This window comes from Zingiber officinale, chromosome 8B, assembly GCF_018446385.1.
Source record: "Zingiber officinale cultivar Zhangliang chromosome 8B, Zo_v1.1, whole genome shotgun sequence".
NCBI classification, from domain to species: domain Eukaryota; kingdom Viridiplantae; phylum Streptophyta; class Magnoliopsida; order Zingiberales; family Zingiberaceae; genus Zingiber; species Zingiber officinale.
The window spans coordinates 102,316,856-102,340,183 of record NC_056001.1 but is presented as its reverse complement, the minus strand read 5'-3'; the positions used below and the strand labels follow the sequence as shown (position 1 = coordinate 102,340,183).

Below are 23,328 nucleotides of genomic sequence, written 5' to 3'. Positions count from 1 at the left end.
CTCTGATAGGAGGGCATCCCAATAATATTTAAGATCGTAAAGAGGGATGATATATATATAGTAGGTCTAGTATCATACTCGATCGATTACATATCTCTTTTAAAGAAAAAGAAAAGAAAAGAAAAGAAATGAAAAGCAAAGAAATTATTGATAACAGTCAATCAGATAATCAGCTTGTCTCTTCTTCTTCTTCTTCATCATCTTCTTCTTTCTTCCATCAGCTTTCTTTCTGACATTGCACAAGACTTAAAACACTTTACGACGTATAATTACTTACACAAACAAAAGTGTTTTCCTTTCTCCTCCTCCTCCTCCTCTCTTTTTGTTTTTTTTTGTTTTTTTTTTAACAGTCCTACTGTTCGTTTCTCTTTACAAAAATTAATCTTCTTCACACAGATTATTAATTTCTGTACGTTCATCTGCTTAATTCCCTTTTCCATTTCACCTTGAATATATATAATTCGTCCAAAACCAGGGGCAGAATCGAAGGAGATGGGTGAAAGCAAACGCTCCAAGTCGGTGGCCCCATTCCTCCTCACATAACGACACCCTTTGCCTGCTCCACGCCCCCTTTCCTCCGTAATCTCTCTCTCCCTCATTTATTTAACTACTTATTTAGTTTGTTGGGGCCAATTTTTTTTCCTCTCCTTTTTGTTGTCTCCTGGCTCTCAATTGATGGATGGTGGTGGGAAGAGGAGGAAGAAGCGAGGGGCCGGCAGAGGGTAGAGAGGAGGGAGGAGGCGGCGGCGACGCAGTGTCGAAGAAACATGGTAAAGGAGGAGATCGTCCATAGCTTGTCTGTGTCCCTAGCTCGAAACTGTTTGATTAGTTTTCAGCTAGCTTCCTTTTGTGGTTGTTGATTAGTGCAGCGAATTTTGGGGGTTTCTTCTCTCCTGTTTTGTCTTTAAGGATCAAGAGGAAAGGAGGAGTGGAGAGAGCGCGGCCGGGGAGAGTGCCATTAGAGGAAGAAGAAGAAACCAAAGAGAGAGATATAGATCGCCATCAAGTAGGTAGAAAATGGCATCAGCTTCCTCGTCGTCACCTTTCCATGGAATTAGAGATCGAGAGGAACATCTACAAAATCGGATGAAGACGGCCACGACGACACCGCCCGATCATGAGCTTCAGCAACAGTCTTCTTCTTCGGCGGCGCCGGCAAAGAAGAGAAGAAGCCAACCAGGGAATCCAAGCAAGTATCTGAAAACACTCAATCTTGATTTATTTTTTATTTTTACAGGATTTTCATCTTCCAGCGGATCTATTAACCCCTTTGTAACAAAATTCTAATTTTGATTTATTCGATTCGATCGGTTCGACTGAGCTTTATATTTTATTAGAAAGAACAAGAATTCCATGGATCCTCAATCCTAGGGCATGCATATGCATATAATAACCCTAATTATTGAATCATGGCGTTGACACCGAATCCACATGCGCTGTCGAGTGAGCAGATCCCGACGCGGAGGTGATCGCGCTGTCGCCGACGACGCTGATGGCGACGAACCGGTTCGTGTGCGAGGTGTGCAACAAAGGGTTCCAGCGGGAGCAGAACCTGCAGCTCCACCGGCGCGGCCACAACCTGCCGTGGAAGCTCAAGCTGAAGAGCTCCAAGGAGCCGCCGCGCCGGAAGGTGTACCTCTGCCCCGAGCCCTCCTGCGTCCACCACGACCCCGCCCGCGCCCTCGGCGACCTCACCGGCATCAAGAAGCACTTCTGCCGCAAGCACGGCGAGAAGAAGTGGAAGTGCGACAAGTGCGCCAAGCGCTACGCCGTCCACTCCGACCTCAAGGCCCACGCCAAGACCTGCGGCACTCGCGAGTACCGATGCGACTGCGGCACCCTCTTCTCCAGGTCCTTCCCTCCCTCCCTCCCTCCTCCGTTAATCATTTTATCAGTAGATTTCTTAATTTGGGAAGTGTCTGGGAGGCTGAAATTAGATAGGATTAGGGTTCTCGCTCTCTGTGACTTTTTAGGGTTGTTACCTGGTTGGATTCCCTAGAGATAGAGATAGAGAAAGAGAGAGAGAGACGACTGCTCTGTTCCCACGTGAACAAGCTACTGCTACTGCCGGGTCACTGAGCGAGAGGACCGAGCAGGAAGAAAGAAAGCTCATCGTCTTTTTAATTGACGAGCCCATGGGAACCGACGCCACCCTATTCACGTGGTGCCAAGTAAGCATCTTTTTGCAGGTTTGTTCTCTAGCGACATGGGTTGGTTGATGTGCATGCATGCAGCACTGGCAGGTCCGGCCAGCCTTTTGGTGAAAACCTAGCTAGCAAGGGAACTTCGATCGAGCGTCGTGGCGGGTCTCTCTTCATTGATTGACGGTTTTGTCGAGTTCTTGGAGCCTCTCGATCGCCGGCCTCCTCGTCGTCCCTCCTCAGATCGAGTATGGAGGAACAGCGCTCGGGAATCTGGAATTTAGGTGGCTTTTCATGGTTTTGGTAAAAAATTCTCTGCCCGGCCGGTTGGTTGGGTCAGCTAGCCATGATGTCGACTCATTGATTACGAGTGCACAGGTGTTTTTTTCGCAGATCATAAAAGTGCCGAAGAACAATTCTCTCTCTCTTTCTATGCCGTTCGTTCATTAATTCGGTCGTTAATTAGTGATCGATTGAATTTGTTCGTCTTGTCTTTGTCTTGTTTTGATCGTCGCTGGCTGCATGCAGGCGCGACAGCTTCATCACTCACCGAGCGTTCTGCGACGCGCTGGCGCAGGAGAGCACGAGGTTGCCGGCGGCGGGGTGCGTCGGCGGTGCCGCAGCCCTCGGGAATCACCACCACCTCTACGGAAGCGGCATGATGCATGCGCCGGTGAATCTGTCTCAGGTGGGCTCGCAGCAGCTCTCGTCGCTTCGAGACCAAAGCAACGATGCGTCGCAGTTTCATCAGCAGCTTGTCAATCCCCTGAGCGGCTCTCCGGCGCAGTTTCGGTCGACGACTCCGACGGCGAACTTCTACCTCGGGAACGGCGGCGTGCAGGACTTCAACGCTGAGGAGCAGTCGTCTCTGCTGCAAAGGAAGCCTTTTCATGGCCTGATGCAGCTCCCGGATCTGCAAGGAAATGCCTCTTCGAGTAACTTTTTCAACCTCGGGTTCTTCTCCAACAATAATGCCGTCGACGGCGGCGGCGGCGGCGGTGCCGACCCGACCTCGTTCTTCTCCGGCAACCTCATCGTCGATGGGCAGATGGCTTCTCCTTCTCTTTACGACACCGAGTCATCCTCGTCAGTCCACCCGCGGATGTCCGCCACTTCGCTGCTGCAGAGAGCAGCCCAAATGGGCTCCACCACAAGCGCCGGCCCCGGCGGCGGCGGATCCTTACTACTGGCAGGATTCGGCAACCCCAAACCGCCGCCCCCAAGCTTCGGCGGCGGCCTAGATGCCTTTCACACCGACATGGACAACGTGGCCAGCTTCCAAAACATAATGAACGCGTTCGCAAACGGAGGCACCGCCGGCCCCGGCCTGTTCAGCAGCGTCGCGGGGTTCGGCGAAGGCGCTCCACGACACGACCCACGGGAACTGACCCGCTTCGTCAGTACTGGACTGGATGATCCAGTCGACACCAAGTTCAATCTCGCCGGCGGTGGCCTTGGCGGCTCCGACCACCTGACCAGAGACTTCCTCGGAGTCGGCGGCATGGCGAGGAGCATCGGAGGCGGCGCCGCCGCCGCCGCCATGTCCCTAAGGGAACAGGTTCACGGCATGGACGTGAGCATGCTGGATCCTAAATGACGAACCACATAGCTCAACAAGGTGAAACCAATCGATCAAAAGCTCAATTAGCTGCATGCTCAATCTAATAAACTATGTTTCATGTACTTAATTAGCATCCTTAAATTCTCTCATAGACACAATGTTAAGTCATAATTTTCTTTCTTTAAAAAATATATATATATATATTTCCATGTTGTTGGTAAATTAATTATAGGGGTTTAAATCTATTTAGGAACACTAATCTATGTGATTAGTGTGGTAATATGTCTTGTTACTGTTGAGGCTTGCATGTGTTGTGTTCTCTGACATGCACCTCATTCATTCTTCAAGTACTTGAGAGGTTTAGTGGTCATTCATGTCTCATTCTTTGTGAGCCCCTTCAATTATTTTTGGTACTTGTGACTGTGTGAGAGAGGAGAGAGAGTTTTGTATATGGTTGATGATTGAGGGATGGAGACAAAAGGTTTAGGAAGGCAAGATTCTTATACAAGAAAGAAAAGGTTCATTCTTCGTGAGAAAAATAATATAGTGTTTAATCAGTTAAGCTTTACCTAAATAAAGTGGTTGTTCTTTGTCTGATTAGTTGTAAGATGCAATAGATTTTAAAATGTGAGTTAATGTAATATTTTATGACCTTGACCATGGGTCATAGAAATATAAAAATATGTTATTTGTTAAGCTTTACCTAGAGTGGTTGTTTGTTAAGGGGCTTGATAGAGTTTAGTTGTAAGATGTCATGTTATAGGACTTGTGTGATGACACTTGATTCACCTAACAAATTTTAAAACATTTTAAATGTAAACTAATGTAAAAGTTATAATTTATATTAGAGTGGATATTTATGATCTTGACTATGAGTCACAGAAATAAAAACAAATAGGGAATCAAAATTTGAATTTCAAATGGGATGAATAATTTAAAATTTGATTACTGAGTATGTATTATAGATTTAGAGGAGAAGATTATCTATCTTTAAATTAGCCATTTAAGTTTGATCAATCTTTAAATTATTGAAATAATATTTTTTTAAAAAAACAAATTAAAAGAGAATCATATATATATATATATATATATATATATATATATATATATATATATATCATTTTTATATATAAAACACATATATTATATATATATATATATATATATATATATATATATATATATATATATATATATATATATATATATAACCTTTTTAATTAATTTGGATTAGTTGTTAGGCTCTATTTAATAAGAAAAATGATATGCACAAGGAAAAAAACTCAATGAAAACCTCAAGAATAGACACATAAAATGATGGGACCCACAAAAAGTGAAATGGTGGGCCATGACTTTATGTGTCTATCCTTGAGGTTTTCATTGAATTTTTTTCCTTATGCATATCATTGCTCATTTAATAAAAGCCTTTTTTTTAATGACGAACTAAACTTATTACTAGTTCAGAGAAGGCTCATTCTTATTCTTTCCCATCTTCAACTTAATCTTATAAAACTTCCTCGGTCATTCTTGTAATTTCCCATTTTCAACTTAATCTTATAAAACTTCCTCGGTCATAGATGCACTAAACATACAAACACGCATCGGAAAATATTAGTTCCTCCAGAAGATCCATGCGAAGGGAAAGAGAAATTCCTACATATACTAAGTTTTCTAGCATAACATGAGAGATTATACCTTTGTAGCATGCTCACGGACTCCCGACAACTTGGATCACAGCACGATCTCGCGTTCGCGCCTCTACGGTATCCACATGAACAAGCGTTCGTTTGTCTCACAAACTCACAAAAGGAGAAAGGTTGTGCTAGCAACCTATAAAGTGGATTTCGGCCAAGAGGAGAGGAGCAAGGAGAATGAAGAGAATTCCTAAAATGAAGAGCAAAAAGCTTAATTATCTTCATCCAATGAAAATACTTAATTAGCATTAATAGCCTTAATGAGCATTTACACTCCATTAAGGACCAAACTTGTAACTCCTCATTTCAAATGAGTGTAACTCTTCATTTCAAATTCAATTTCGAAAATTGAATGAAATGAATAATTGAATTTCGAAATTCAATAATTATCTTCATTAAATCTCACTTGAGTCTAACTCAAGCTAAGTCTCCTCACTTGAGTCTAACTCAAGTTTAATTCAATCGAGTCTTACTCAATTAATCCTCATGCAATTCAAATTCAATGAATCACTATTTCATTAATTCAAATTGACTCCATGAGTCTAATTTGAATTGGACTTAATCCAACAATTATATCCAATTGAGTCCAACTCAATAAGTCCAATTCGGATTAGACTTAATCCAATGATTATCATATGAACCTATCTCCAAATCTACTTATTCTTTGTGTGTGACCCAATAGGTTCTCGTAACGTTGACAATGTACCCAAATCAACATTTAGATACATAAGCAATGAGTGACATCTAGCAAGGCATCATTGCTACCCAAGTGACGAGAAGGTCAAGATCCGACCTAACCTGTCCGTGGCTATTATCTTGTATGACTTTATCTCTCTATCCTTGATATCTAGGTTGATCAATGAGGCATAGACCGTGTCATCCTCTTATCAACCTTTGTGTTTCTTGATCTCTAAGTAGACACACTCAATCAAATAAGCTCAATATCTCATATTGACTCATTTATGCATAATCATGCTTTCTTGTGCCCTACTAATCAAGGGGTCCACAGATATCGCTTCCGTCATATGAAAGGGATAAATCTCATCTACATCACTCACATCCCTCCGCATAATTCATTGCATACTCAGTGATCGACTTTATTGTCCACCTTGTTATAGGTGACGTTTGACAATACCAAAGTACACAACTCCTTATGTAGGGAATCGTAGTGACTTCAGGTCTAAGGACTATTCATACCAATAGTCACATGAGAATGTTTATGACACTCATATAATGATCCATGAAATATTATCATAGCGGGTCATTCAGTATATATTCTCTAATATATACTCATGTGCCAACCTGATATCTCATATCCATGACTTGTGAGATCAAGTCATCCGTTGACCTACATGCTAGTTTCAACGCATTAATATTGTCCTTGTATATTAATGCTCGATTAAGAACAGTTAAGAGTAGTGTTCTCTGTAATATCTCACTATTAATCCAACCAATTGATATATTGTAGATAAAAACCTACTACCAAAGGACATTATTATACTTTTTCAATTGGCACTGAACTGAAATAAATATAATAATCAACTTTGTCTTTTATTAATAATGATATATGATACAAAATGAGCCCTTTACAATCATCTCATAATTGATACTATGGCTAATACTAACAATCTCCCACTAGCACTAGTGCCAATCACTGAGATATCGAATACCCATTGACTTAGTGTGACCATCATGCTTTCTCTGTGCCAAAGCCTTGGTCAAAGGATCCGCAATGTTAGCATCGGTCGGTACTCTGCATATCTTCACATCTCCTCGATCGATGATCTTTCGAATGAGATGGAATCACCGTAGTATGTGTTTGGATCTCTGATGAGAGCGAGGTTCCTTAGCCTATACAATAGCCACATTGTTATCACAATAGAGGTCTATTAGACTCGCTATACTAGGAACAACACCAAGCTCTGTAATGAACTTCCTGATCCAAACAGTCTCCTTTGCTGCAGCTGAAGCAACAATATACTAGACATCTGTTGTAGAATCAGCGACTGTGTCCTGCTTCGAACTCTTCCAGCTCACAGTACCACCATTTAAGCAAAACACATACGCTGATTGCGATCTGTAATCATCCTTATCTGTTTGGAAGCTAGCATCAGTGTAACCCTTTACAACAAGCTCTCATCGCCTCCAAAGATCAAGAAATAATCTTGAGTCCTTCTCAAGTACTTAAGAATATTCTTGACTGCTGTCCAGTGACCTTCACCTGGATATGACTGGTATCTGCTCATCATGTTTAACGCATACGAGACATCTGAGTGAGTACAAAGCATGGCGTACATGATAGACCCTATAGCAGATGCATAAGGAATCTGATCTATGCGATCCCTTTCTACCTTAGAAGAGAGACATTAAGTCTTCGAAAGACTCATACCATGTGACATAGGCAAGAATCCCTTCTTGGAATTTTTCATGGCAAAATGTTTAAACACCTTGTCAATATATGCACTCTGGCTTAGGCCAAGCAATCTTTTAGATCTATCTCTATAGATCTTAAGGCCTAAAATATAGGCTGCTTCTCCTAAGTCTTTCATTGAAAAAGAATTCTCAAGCCAAGTTTTCACTGACTGAAGAGTAGGGATATCATTTCCAATGAGTAGTATGTCATCTACATATAATATGAGAAAGATAACTATGCTCCCACTAACCTTCTTGTAGACACAAGGTTCATCTTCATTCTTAATGAAACCAAACGTTTTGATCGCATCATCGAATCGAAGATTCCAACTTCTAGAAGCTTGCTTTAATCCATATGGATCTTTGCAACTTACAAACCTTTCCAGCATGCTTTAGATCTACAAAACCCTCAGATTGTGTCATGTACACATTCTCGAGTAGATTTTTGTTAAGAAATACGGTTTTGACATCCATCTGCTAGATCTCATAATCATAGTAAGCTGCAATAGCAAGCAAAATCCGAATGGACTTAAGCATCGCAACTGGTGAAAAAGTTTCATCATAGTCTATACCATGAATTTGCTTGAAACCTTTAGCTACCAATCTACCTTTATAGGTATGCTTATGCCCATCCATGTCAGTCTTCACTTTGAAGACCCACTTACACCCAATGGGTTTTATCCCTTTAGGTGGATCAACTAATGTCCATACTTGGTTAGTGTACATGGATTCCATTTCGGATCTCATGGCCTCTAGCCACTTCTCAGAATCTGGGCCCTATACAACTTCCTGATAAGATGTAGGCTCATCAAGACCAATAAGCTCTACATCACCGTGGTCAGACAAGAGAAATGAATATCTCTCAGGTTGACGACGGGTCCTATCAGATCTGCGTAGAGTGTGTGCTACTTGAACAGGTTGTTGTTCCACAACTTCTTGTGGTTCCTGTTCAATTTCTATCAAGACATCAGTGCTAGTTTGTGTATCTTGAATTTCTTCAAGATCGACTTCACTCCCACTAGTCTTTCTAGAAATAAATTCACTTTCTAGAAAGACACCAGTTCTGGCAACAAACACCTTGCCTTCTATGGGATTATAGAAATAATATCCCTTTGTTTCCTTGAGATATCCTACAAAAAAATACTTGTCTGATTTGGGTCCAAGTTTATTTGAGACTTGTCGTCGAACGTAAGTCTCACAACCCCAAATCTTTAAAAGACATCTTGGGGCTCTTCCCAGTCCATATCATATATGGTGTCTTTATGACGACCTTAGATGGAACTCGGTTAAGTGTGAAAGTGGTCGTCTCTAGAGCATGTCCCCAGAAGGAAGTCAGAAGATCTGTATTACTCATCATCGATCGTACCATATCTAATAAGGTGCGATTTCTCCTTTCTGATACACCATTCCATTGTGGTGTTCCAGGTGGAGTGAGTTGAGATATGATCCCACACTCAATGAGATGGTCATGAAACTCTTGGCTAAGATATTCCCCACCACGATCTGATCGAAGTATTTTAATACTCTTACCAAGTTGATTTTGTACTTCGTTCTTGAATTCTTTAAACTTTTCAAAGGATTCTGACTTGTGTCTCATCAGATACACATAGCCGTATCTACTGAAATCATTAGTGAAGATAATGAAGTAATAATAGCCTCCTCTAACATCTATTCTGAAAGGGCCACATACATCTATATGTATGAGTCCTAACAGATCATTAGCCCTTTCGCCGTGTCCACTAAATGGAGTCTTTGTCATCTTGTCTTGAAGACAAGATTTGCATGCCTCATATGATTTAAAATCAAATGAGTCCAAAAGTTCATCCTTATGGAGTTGAGATATGCGACTCTCATTTATGTGACCCAGGCGATAATGCCAGAGATATGTTTGGTTCAAATCGTTAGACTTGAACCGTTTGGTATTTATGTTATAGATTGAGTTTTCAAAGTCTAGAACATAGAGGTCATTCATAAGAGGTGCACTACAATAGAACATATCATTGAAATAAACAGAACAACATTTGTCCTTTATTACAAATGAAAAGTCTTTTTTGTCCAAACAAGAAATAGATATAATGTTCTTTGTCAAAGCGAGCACATAACAACACTCTTCTAGTTCTAAAACAAGCCGAGTGGGCAAAGATAAAGAATATGCTCCTACATCGACAACAGAAACTCTTGCACCATTGCCTACTCGTAGGTCCACTTCGCCCTTTGTCAACACTCTACTATTTCTCAACCCCTGCACATTAGTACAAATGTGAGATGCACATCTGGTATCTAATATCTATGAAGAAGAAATAGATAGATTGACTTCTATAACATATATACCTGAGGCAGAAGTCTCACTTCTCTTTCGTTTCAGTTCCTCTAGGTATACCTTGCAGTTCCTCTTCCAGTGTCCGGTCTCACCGCAGTGGAAGCAGGTTCCTTCCTTAGCAACCCCACCTTTGAGTTTCAGTGCATGAGTCTTGCCCTTGCTTTCGGTTTGGGTCTTACCCTTATCTTTAGGCTTCCACTTGCCTTTGCCCTTATACACTATTAAAATGGAACTAGGCTTTGCCTTCTTAAGGTTGAGTTCAGCAGTTCTCAACATGCTCAACATCTCAGGCAGTGATTTGTCAATTTCATTCATGTTGTAGTTCATGACAAATTGACTATAGCTATCGGGCAATGACTGCAAGATAAGATCAGTGGTCAATTCTTGGCCTAGTGGAAATACCAACCGCTGTAGGCTTTCTACATACCCAATCATTTTGAGTGCATATGGTCCTACGAGACTTCCTTCTTGTATTCTGCATTGAAACAGTGCTTTAGAGATCTCAAATCTCTCATGCCTTTCTTGTCCTTGATATAGTTGTCTAAGGTGTTTAACCATATCATAAGCATCCATGTTCTCATGTTGCTTATGAAGCTCAGAGTTCATGGTGGCGAGCATAAGGCATGACACATCTAATGCATCATCTTGATGTTTCTTGTAAACATCCCTATCAGCTCTAGTGGCAGTAGCGGGGGGTGCCTTAGGAATGGGCTGCTTTAGGGGGTACAGTTTTCGTTCTTGCTTGAGAACTATTCTCAAGTTTCTGTACCAGTCTAGGAAATTAGCTATATTGAGCTTGTCCTTATCAAGGACAAATCGCAGAGAGAGAGTGTTTGACGTATTTGATGATATGATTATCTACAACAACATAATGCAGAACTTAGTATCATATATCGATCATTTAATTAGGCCTTTAATTAAATGATTCTCCCACAGAATTATAAAGTTTGGTAGAAGCAAGTCATGGTTGTGGTTTTACCCACACTACTAGCTCCAATTCCAATTGCGATAATATTCATGTGGGACAAGATCCATATTATACCTCATCTTGGGTTAGCTTTGGCTAATCACCCAAGACTCGTATAATGTAGGTAGGCATCTTATACCAATTGCATCAAATGCAACTCTTGTATAGCTAGATGAACAATATTATTTGTTCATTTTCCCATCTTATGAAATTCATATTATAGCTCATCTTGAGTTAGCTTTGGCTAATCGCCCAAAATTAGTACAACTTGAATTCCATCTTATGGGATATGCCTCTAAGCTCTCATTCTAAATGAGACAACTTAGTTAAGTTGCACCCAAGTTTAATAGTCGGACATCACAATTGTCCTACCGCACTCTAGCAAGATAAATTGAGTCACTTTGCTTTGGCAAAACCTGACTACAATTGATCGAGCTAGATGTGAGTATTAAACTTTTGGTAGACATATTCTTAAAGGACCTAATTATATATATTAAACATGTATCGAATACATCACAAAGCACACATCACACATATATGCATAAATCAAAACGTGACACGGTTATGACCCCCATAAACGACGATCTTCTCAAGCCAATGAGAAGAACGATGAGTCCACCTAGGTCAAAGCAGCTTCTCCAAGCGCTCCCTTTGTCTTCATGTGTTGTTGTCTTTCCTTCATTCCTTTTCACCCATCATCCAGTAGACTAACTCCTTTCTAATTTGTACATTACAAAATCTAAAGAAACTTGATTTGCATTCGAGTGTAGTCTAAAATTACAACTAGAATAAAAAGGATGAAGGCACGACACGCAAGCCATATTATGAATTACAACAACACACACAACCACATAGGGGGTTCAAGGGCCATAATTATGCACCATGTCATATATATTCACAATATACTTATGACAAAAATTTACTATGATTGTAATAACAAAATATGAGCCACAATGCCACGGCAGTCTCGCTAGCCTATTAGCAGGCAGGGTCAAGGGGCAGCGCCCCTTGCGGGGGTTAGGGGCAGCACCCCCGAAACAAAATTAATTTTGCATACTCGTTTATGAGTTGCTGCCATGCCTGAGACCCTACTATCCTTAAGACCGACTATGTTTCATTCCAAACAAAACACCTTTGGTCGAGACCTTGTTGGTCACATACCAACTATGTTTCGTTCTTAACTATGTCTATTTAATGTATCATTAGAGAATGTTATAAAGCAAATGATTTACGCAGTAGTGTTTGTATTAACTATGTCTACATGTTGTAGCAACTACAGCAGCACATTGTTGCATTAGCATCTAGGTGATCGAAGATGGTACCACGTGTAGCAACTTATAAACAGTAGCTGCTACACTGTGTAGTAGTTACTACGGATTATCCGCTACACATTTGCGGGGAAACTTACGACACGTAGATCCCACATCATGTAGCAGTTATAGCGGATTAGCTGCTACAACGTGTAGCAGCTTCTGTTGCACATTGTAGCATTGCCATCTAGTTGTCGGACGATGCTACCTCGTGTAGCAGCTTCTAAAAAGTAACTCCTACACTATGTAGCAGTTACTACGGATTAGATGCCACATCGTGTAGCAGTTACTGTGGATTAGATGCTACAACGTGTAGCATCTACTCTAGATTTATGAGCTCCCAGAACATGTAGCAGTTACTGCTGATGCAACTAACAAGGCCCACTCTCTATTAAACATTATATGGTCAGTAATTTATTTTAAAAAAATAAATTTATGCAGACTTATCAATTAATTATAGGTGACATACGACATCTATTCTATTTATCCATCACATCCATAGAATGACCACTCATAGCTGTCATTTATGAGAGGTGTGACAAGTAATACCTGTCATAAACCATGACTTGTGAAGAAATCAGATACCTGCTTTTTTCAGACGACCATCTGTGGATGCGTGAGTACAACTATTCCAACATGGACTATTCAGCGCCGCTGTTTTCCTATATAACAGAGGTAGCCAGGCTCATTTCTTGACATCCAAAGATAAAATGAGTAGCTTAAATGGATTGGCGGCATTTTCCTCACACCACCTTCACCATTTATTTCATGGCATCTAGTCTACATCTTCAAGTGTTTCTTGCTCTGGAAACGGGAATGAGAAAGCACCCATGTTGCCTTCCACGATCTAGTGTATGCTCCCATATTCCTAAAGGAATTTCGTTAATGCGAACACCATTCTCTGGCCCGGATCAATGTACGTGCCTCGGTTTAGGCTGCTCATGTAGTGGTCTAAAATTTGCACAATTTTCCGTGTGTGCAAGCCTTGGTCATTTGCTGTGGAATTCTCATGGAGTAACAAATAGATTCTAGGCTCGACGATCTTCTCCGAACCCCGAGAAAATGATGTGAGGGAAATGTAATATTTAATTGAAAATTTTACGTTTACTATGGAATATCTGTCATATTGACAATAAATATATTATTCCAATTTTATTTCTTAGCTATGTTGTGATATGTTTATGTGGTAAATTAAAATGGATTCATTATTCTATATCATACTCACGAACAAGCATCAAGGAACATCATGTCCACGTTGTAGCAGTTATAACATTATAGATGCTACACCAATGTATCAACGGGTGGGGTCGGAGAAATGTAATTATTCTTAAGTTGATGGTGTAGCAGTTACAGGTCAGCAACAACACATGACGTCATGTTGTAGCAGTTATCTATCCGTAGCTGCTGCAACACAAAGAGAGGCATTATGCAAGACATCTCAGATCATTAATAGATTAATAGCTTATAAATCAGAATAGTAGCATAAATTCTTCCAACGTGTTGCAGCTTCTCAAGAGTGGAAAATGTAGATACCATATTGTTGATCGTAAAGGAAAAAAAACCTACAGACTATAGTTGGCGTTGATATTATGAATGGAATAATATTAATATTGTAAATAATATTAATATTGGCATTTATAGAAGTCATGCCTAAAGGTCCACCAACTGTGATCATTATCGATCAGGATCCAGCGTTGACGAAGGTCATTGCCCAAGTATTACCGCGCACAGTGCATTGATATTGTTTGTGGCACATTCTCAATAAATTTCCAGATAAATTACCCCCTTTGACCTTTCACAACTACTATCAAACTATAAAAGATGTAATTGTTAACTCCTCAACCACTGACGAATTTGATAGGTCATGGGAAGAAGTTATCAGGTCTTCTGGCTTGGAGAAAAATGATTGGTTAACATTGATGTATGAGTTACGATAAAAGTGAGTCCCATTATTCTTTAGCCATGTTTTTTCTGCTGGAATGTCAAGTAGTCAGCGATCTGAAAGCTCACATTCATTTTTCAAGAAGTATGTATCACATAAGAACTCATTGATGGATTTTATCACGCATTTTAATAGAGCATTGCGACACCAAAGACACAATAAGTTAGTTGCCGACCATATTGATATGGTCAAGCATCCAAAGGTTAAAACATACTGCCCTATGGAATCTCAAATGGTTAGGGTGTACACCAAAAAGAAATGGTCATATTTTCAAAGTGAAATGAGTGTGAGTCATGGTTATATTATGCAACAAGCATCTATAGTTGGTGATTTAGTGGGTTACAATGTCATGAATTTTCAGAGTGGTTTATCTGCAAAACCAAGGGTCCTCACGCATGACAAACATACAGACTACATATCGTGTAGTTGTAGTAAATTTGAGTTCGAGGGCATTCCATGTGGGCATATGTTAGCTTTTTCCGTATTAACCAAGTGTTTCTACTGCCTGATAAGTACATACTCAACAGATGGACAAGAAATGCCAAGGTTGGGGCAATCTATGATTTTGGGGAACAAATTTCCATCGGCAGTCCAGATGCTAAATTGATGGCAAGACACTCGAGGTTATCCTATAAAGCTTCAGTAGTGATCGATGTTGCTTCTTTGACTAATGAGGGGACAAACTTTTTGGATGACCAATTTGATTGTATATACAGTAAAATTTAAGAGTTGAACATTAGCCAAAAAATTGACAACCCAAGTGAAAGAAAGAAAGGCATTGATGGGGGTGCCTCTATTGTTGATCCTTCTTTAGTAAGGGCAAAGGGTTGTGGAAAATGATTGAAATCTTTAAAAGAGACGTCAATCTCAAATCTAGGCTATGTCGTGGATGCGGTCACCGAGGTGTCTCACACGACAAGCGCAACTGTCCATTATTGCAGCAAGGGTATGCCTCCATTAATTATCTCCTTAGAGCATAAGTTATTAGCTGAGTATATCAATGATTATCATCCATTAGCACTAAAGTTAATGACTAAATGATTGCCAGGTCAACTGCTACAGAGAAGGAGAATACCAACGATGACGAATCCTATAAAGAAGATTTGGCATTTATAGCTGGTATGTTTATGTGTTTTTGTCCCTATATAACTACATCTGGACAAATTACGGCTTATAATTATTACACTATTTTTGTAGGGTCTAACACCTTGACCTTTGTGTTATGAGGATAGGTCTACCAAACTATCGGCAAGTGGGTATGACTGATTACAGATCGGTTTCCATCTGCTATGAACCTTACGCTATTATTCTAATAAGAATCTGAGATGTATCACATATAACTAAATTTGGTTATTAGAAAATTATTTCTCCATAAAACTACCTTTCATCACCATCCCTCTTTCTGCGATCACTCAATTAATGATTGGTTAACTCTATAAATAAAATAATTTCAAATAATATAATTGGTCATGGATTTATATATATAGATTAAGGTTTGTTTGCTGCATCCACAGTAGATGGTACACTTTGTAGCCGATCACGTCCCTGAAGTAGCTACTATAATGTGTAGTAGCTAATCTGCACTAAATGATACATCGTGTAGCCGCTAATAATCAGTTGCACATTCTACTCAGATTACCACGATATTTAAATTATATAATTGACCATTGAGTTATTAATACACAATGTAGCAGCTAATACGAAGTAATTGCTACACGGTGTAGTAGCTACTCTTGGGAAGCTGATACATCGTTAGGCAACTCTATATAGACTAAGGTAGCGTTTGGTTGTGAGATTGGATTACTAAGGGATTAGTTGTATTCACAAATCCACTGGTGGTGTTTTGACACAGCGGGTGATTAAATTGATGTTGTAGCAGTTCAGGGTCGGAAACTGCTACAACATATTACTTCACGTTGTAGCAGCTATCGATCCGTAGCTACTACAATATAGAGAGAGGCATTCGACTCCACTTCTCAGATCATTGATAGAAAAATATAGTGGAAATCTGGTGCATTACTCTCTCATCGTCCATAAAATGACCACTCATAGCAATAGCAGTCATAACCCATATGACAAGTCATAACTGTCATAAATCATAACCCGTGTTTGAAAATATGAAGCTTCTTGTCAGAAGGGCAACTATGGGCTCGTGATCACACCCATTATCATATTTAATAATATAGCGCCACTGTTTTCCTATATAACAGAGGGTTGCACCATTCCTGATTGTCAAAAATGAAAATGTGTAGCTTAATCATGGAATGCACACATTTTACTGCCACCACCTTCGTCATTTCTTTCATGCCATCCTCTCTAGATCCTGAAGTGTATCAAGTCCCTCTTCCATGTTGGCCCTGGGACGGGTTGTCGGGGCCGTTGGGGGTGAACTTAATCGCCTTTTACCACCATGAAATGTATCAAGCTCCCAAATTGGGAAAGACAAAGCGGTCATGTTGCCTTACACAGTTTAGATTATGCTTCCATACTCGTAAACATAGTTCCTTATTCCAAACACCATCGTCTAGCCCTGATGCGTGTATGTTGATGAGGTTAGGCCGCTGGAGTGCATTAGGGAGAGGATGATCGCCTCGAAGTACTTTTCCCAGCCATTTCCAAAGGATGCGAGGCACGTGGAAAATAATCTAATCTGTTTGGTGTTCACAACACTCTGTACGTTGGTGAACGGTGTTCTCGAATGGAGATGAATGTGGACAAAACTTGGCCTATATGAAAATGGCATTGTCTGTATGAGAGCAATGTAAGCGATCATGGGGGTTTTGAATAGTGTTCAATATATAACTGACGATGCAATCAAAATGTAAAGGTATTAACATTATTTTCTCAGGTAAATGTATTAAGTTAATGCATAGATGTTATACCTTGTTGTTGTAGTACTAAGTAGCTACTACATTATGTAGCAGCTACTGTCAGATATTTTTAAACACCGAATTAATTTATTTTTACATATATTATTCCCATTTTATTTCGTAAGTATATCGTCATATCATGAAGTGGTAAATTCAAGTGGACTAATGAATACTTCAACAAGCATGCGACCACAGAAACTCCACTCTGGAGCAGCTACTTTGTGGTAGACATAAACACCATTGTAGGAACTGAAATATCATTCCCAGATAACACATTTAAGGCAACGGGAGCCGGGAGGAGTCGGTGAAAATTAATTTTATTCAAGTTGAAGTTGTAGCAGTTACTAGTCGGTAACTACAACAACACAGAACACTTCCATCTACATATTATTGGAAGGGTCAATGATTATAAAAATGTAGTGGCACAGTATTTATATTTGTAAAATAATTGCTAAACGGTAAGTGGTATGAAAAAGTTTTTTCGACCGTTAGCTACTTCAACGTGTAGCAGCTATTCTGGCAAGCTGCTACAAGGTGTAGGAGTTGGTGCGGAGTTGGAGTCTCACAAAGTAATAGCTACTGCAGAGATGTGAGTTTCTATAAGGTGTAGCAATTACTAGTTATGCAACTAACAAGTTCAACTCTATATAATAATTCGATGGCCAGTTATATAATTTAAAAAGTAATAAATTTATAGAGACACATCAATTGATTAATGGTAACCTACCACATCAGGTTCATTCATCCATGACCTCCATAGAATGACCACTCATAGTTATTTTTATGACAGCTATGACTACTCATAACTGTCATAAATCATAACCATTGAGACTTAAAAAATCGACCTTGTCAGAAGCACAGTTGTGGGCGCGTCAATCCAACTATTCCCATAATGAATATTAAGCGCCTCTGTTTTCCAATATAACAGAGGCAGGGAGCCTCCTTTCATGAGATCCAATGATAAATGAGTAGTTCTACTTGGATTGACGCCATTTTCCCGACACCACCTTCCTTTTTTCTTTCATTGCATCTAGCCTACATATTCAAGTGTTCCTTTCATGCACTGAGGAATCCTCATGTAGGCTCCATATGATTCTGGTTACGACAAACTTCTCCCAACCTCGATCAAATGACGTGGATAAGGTTAGGCCGCTCATGTACTGGTCTATCATCTCCCCAACATCCTGTGTTCGCAATGAAGACCCTTAGGAGTTCACCGAGGAATCCTAATGCAATAACCATACGATTCTTGCCTCCACAAACTTCTCCCACTTCTCCCATCGCCTACGAAATGACGTAAGGCAGGTGAAAAATAAAAGAGAATAATGTGAGGGGTCAAGGGGGTTCATATTACTATCTTCATTGTGTTCAATATTACAATTATGACCTAATGGACAGACACATATCATTTTGTTTTGTTGACAATATTAGAGCAGACAATGTAATCTCTACCATATTTACAATAAATAGATTATTCCTATTTTGTTTCTTAGATTTGTTGGATATCATAATGCGGTAAATTAAAGTGGACTCATGAGTCTTGAACAAACACACGAAGTCACAAATAACGAACATGCGACCTATGTTTTAGTAGCTAGAGTGTGATAGCTGCTATATCCATGTAGCAACTGAACCATTATTTTCAGATAACACATTAAATGTAACCAAAGGGGACGGTCATAAATAATTATACTTTTTCAAGATACAGTAATAAATTGATATGTTACAAATTGTAGCAGCTTCTCAAGAGTAGCTGCTACACACTGTAGCAGTTAGTGCAGCTTAGCTGCTACAAATTGTAGCATTTTCTAAATAGTGGCTGCTATACACGGTAGCAGTTAGTGTGGATTAGTTGCTACAAATTGTACCAGCTTATCAATAGTAACTACTACAAGGTGTAGTAGATACTGAATATTAGCTGCTACACTATATAGGAATTAGTGAGGATTAGCTGATAAACATTGTAGCAGCTAATTCGGAGACATGATCTACTAAGGCGAAGATGTTAACACCTAGCAATACCAAATCTAATTATACTCATTAGGAGCTGCTACACGTGGTAGCATCATCGGTGAACTAGATGCTAATGCTACACTATGCTACAGTAGCTGATACACCTTTTAGCCGCTAGTCCGCAGTAACTGCTACACGATGTGGTAGCTACGTGTCTGGAGTTTCGCAGCAAATGTGTAGTAGCTAATCCCTAGTAACTGCTACACAGTGTAGCAGCAACTCTTTAGAATTTGCTACACGTTGTAGCATCTTCGAATAAGTAGATGTGAATGCAACAATGTGCTACAGTACCTGCTACACCATGTAGCATCTTCTTCTTACATTTCGTACACACTGACTAGCTAAGCCATCGTCCAGCAAAAGATGCTAGAAGGACACATAGAAGCAACAAAAGACTAGCTACTACAATGTGTGCCAGTTATACTGGCGGTAAGTTGCTACACGTTGTAGCAGATACTTAGGATTAGCTGCTACAATGTGTAGCAGTTATTCTAGTGGTATACTTTATGATGTAGCCTGCTACAACGTGCGACAAATAGTGCAGTGCATGCTACAACGTTGTAGTAGCTATTGCTGATTAAAATAATTTCACTTTTTTTTTACCAAGTTAATATACATAACAACATTGTAGCAGTTTTTTTTTACCATCATTTCCATATACCGCATTAAAGGCAACTAGATGGAGTTGTGAAATATAATTATAATTTATCAAGATAAAGTATGAAAGTGATCTCCTACAAATTGCAGCATCATCTCAATAGTAGCTGCTACACTCTATAGCAGTTAGTGCGGATTAGCATCTACAATTTATAGAAGCTTCTCACGATTAGCTGCTACACGTTGCAACAGCTACTTCCGATCATAAAAATATACAATTGTATTTTTCCATATTTAATATACATAATCTTTAGCTGCTATACCCTGTATTAGCTTCGCAAGGCATTGACAACAGTATTACAAATAAATTTACACCACCTAGCCTATTTTTATGGGATTTACACTACCTTTACAATCAGTGTATCAATACATTTACACCCCCACCTTGTCATTAATCAGTGTTTGCTATTAAAAATTTTATGACCAACATGAAAACTAAATTCTCTCATTCCAGCTTGTCCAAATTCTGTTAGCCTTTGGTACATTAAACTCTCAGCATATCGCATCACAAAAATTGCACAATCTAACCTGAAAGATAGAGTTGATTTCATACTATTAATATTATAATTGCTAGCAGAAGAATGGAGATGTATAAAAATTATGAATAAACATATGTACTTACGATTTTACTTGTGTTGGACCCAGGATCGTAGATACCTCAAAGTCTCTTGACATTAAGGAATGTAGCCCTGGATACCACATTTCGTAGTAAGATGGGTCCATATTTTAAAAAAAATCAACCTGGACGAGTTTGAAGTTTGTAACCAATACACACATACATCCAATAAATTATGATTTACTCAACATGGAAGTTACTTACAAACTTTTGAAACTTAGATGTGCATAGCTCTGAGGATCCAAGTGAGTTATAATGCAAATATTGAGCTTCTTGTAGATCTATGATCAGTAGGTGCCAATGATCATCTACATTATTTAATGGACAGAATATATACCTGAGTGGCTTGTCAGTGTTAGTGCTTGCTGATAGGCCAAATGCCTCATATGTTGTGATTGCAAACAAATCCTGTGTATGCAGACAAACATTGGTGGAGACATATATTGAGAATAAAAAACTAGATAGGAGGAGTTGGTGTTATACTTACATAAAAACCAGTAGGACAAAATATAGATGGCCAATAAGGTCTGCCGGAAGATTTAGCTTCCTATGCAATTATTGCAAAATATGCATTTATGCAATCACCATCTCTGAAGATAGTCCAATCAAAAATACATAGGAAAGATGACAAATCCAATGATATCATTCCGTTGGACCATATTGGATTTGTCGTAGCCCTATAAAAACCAAAAATAAAACATGTCCAATAATTTGGTTTACATCAACACTCCCTATTGCTGCTACAATTAAAGCAGTTACATAAATTATATGTGTTATAGAAACTTTTATATCAGACATGATTGATTTGATTCAACAAAATGAAATGTTTGTTTCACTATTAAATAAGCAGATAATGCCAAAGGCATTTAACCTTGTATTCCCAATAAAATTATACATTCCTAATCCATCATATATTTGCATTTCAGTAAGTGTATAACTTAAGAAACTTCCAACTCACTTTAGCTAGCTCAGTTTCAACAATGCCTCTGCCACCACATCATCTTTATTTTTCTTAAAATATAACTTCGCTTGCTGAAAAAATACATAGAGACAACTTTTCGATGTGAGTAATATGTGAATTAGGACTAAAAGACAACACATTTAACCAACCAAAACCGTACCTTAAGTATTTTGGATTTTTGTTTGGCAAGTGTATTCAATAGTTTATTTGATGAAGATGTGACAGCTACAACACTAGATGGTTTATGGCCTTCTTGTACTTTAACAGGAGGCACAACAAATGCCTCTCCTTTGCCCTTGGCCATCTCTGACTCATGCTCATCTTGAAAAGTTACTCTTTTACTCCTTTTGGCCAAGGGCACTCCCTTAATCTCTTTGGTAGTCGGGGGTGTCCTTCTCTTTGTAGCACAAGTCTTTGTCTTGGTTAATTGCCGATTGGCAGGTAATGGGTCAATAACCTTCGCAAGCATCTGACTTTGAAGATCTTTAATTTTTCTATCTTGCTCTGTAATAATTTGCTCTTTTACCTCTAGAATTTTTTCCTTCTCATCTATTATTTTATCCTTGGAAGCTAATGAAGTTTTTGCATCATGGGCACATTTTTTATTCTCCTCAATTAACTCACTAATTTTACGCTCCATCTATGCAATGATCTGGTCCTTGCCCTCAACCACAGACTCCAATTGAGAATTTTCGACCTCCCTGGCTTGACATTTTGTACAAGTCTCTTTCTCCTTAACAAATTCTACAGTAAATGGCTCAGGGACTTGTCCAGCCTTTTCCAGAGCTTCGAATGCATGTTCAAGAACATGGTGGGGAATTTCCTGAGCATCCACTGCCTCTTCAGTAAATTGCTCAGTAATTTGTTCACAATTACCCTCCCAAGCTAATTGCAAAAACCCCTCTGCAATTTGTTAATCAATATGCTCTACAAGATCTTCTAGGGAATCGTTTGAGAGCAGGTGTGTCTCTAGGTCCGATGGACTTAAATCAACAATTATTTTTGCAGGAGGTAATTCAATGATCCTAGACTTTATTGTCTCAACGCGGGAGCCTGACCACTTCCATTTGCATATTCTTGGAAGGACATGCTGACTATAAGGATCCATTATTCTGACATGTTCACACATCCATACCTGCAATACAATAAAATTTTTTTAAATATGATACTCTCTGCATAAATCTTATGAAACTATCATTATATTTAGGGACTTACAACAACGAGATGTGCGAACCCTCTGAGCATGGGAGCTTGATTTCCCATAAGGCCCTCTGGTTTTATCCTCTATGAAAGCATCAGACCAATGACCCCCAGTTGTGGGCTGATATAGTCATATACAACCTTACACCAATTAAACCTACCTAAATTGAAAAAATCATCTACACAATCTATTAGTGATTGTACTGGTAATCTAGATATACTGCTAGTAGTAGTAAATAAAACAGTAACAAAGAAATATAATATTAACAATTGGAAAAAGAGAGTATCGGATTCAGCAGTTAGAGGTTGTTTACTGAGGTTGACCATCTTGTTCTCTAGCTCCTTCTGTGTACACTCCACATTATGGAAGTGTTGAAGAAATAGTGGGGTGGTGGCTGCATGCTGTTACAAATTAACTTCAGTGCCTTGGTCTGGGAGTTCAAGAATCAATGAAATGTCTTTCCTAGTGAAGCTAATCTCCTTATTTTAAAAGATGAAGAATCTGGCTTGAACGTCCCAATTGTCAAACATATTTTGGATTAGGCTTCAAATATTCGCAATTTTAGGCATGACTACTGCCCAAGTAAATGGGCTTCGATTGATCATCTCTATCTGTCGGTTAGTTATTGTAAAATACCGAAAATAGGTGAATATTAATAAGGGA

The 23,328-nt window shown here is 39.3% G+C and overlaps 1 protein-coding gene across 1 annotated transcript; it reads left to right on the top strand.

The window, feature by feature from the left end:
• Nucleotides 1–624: 624 nt before the first annotated feature.
• Nucleotides 625–3,911, top strand: LOC122016123 (protein indeterminate-domain 4, chloroplastic-like). The gene is made up of 3 exons (XM_042573320.1): nucleotides 625–1,189; nucleotides 1,452–1,851; nucleotides 2,670–3,911. The coding sequence occupies exons 1-3, from the start codon at nucleotides 1,018–1,020 to the stop codon at nucleotides 3,736–3,738; spliced, it is 1,641 nt and encodes a 546-aa protein (XP_042429254.1). The 5' UTR covers nucleotides 625–1,017; the 3' UTR covers nucleotides 3,739–3,911.
• The last annotated feature ends 19,417 nt before the right edge of the window (nucleotides 3,912–23,328 follow it).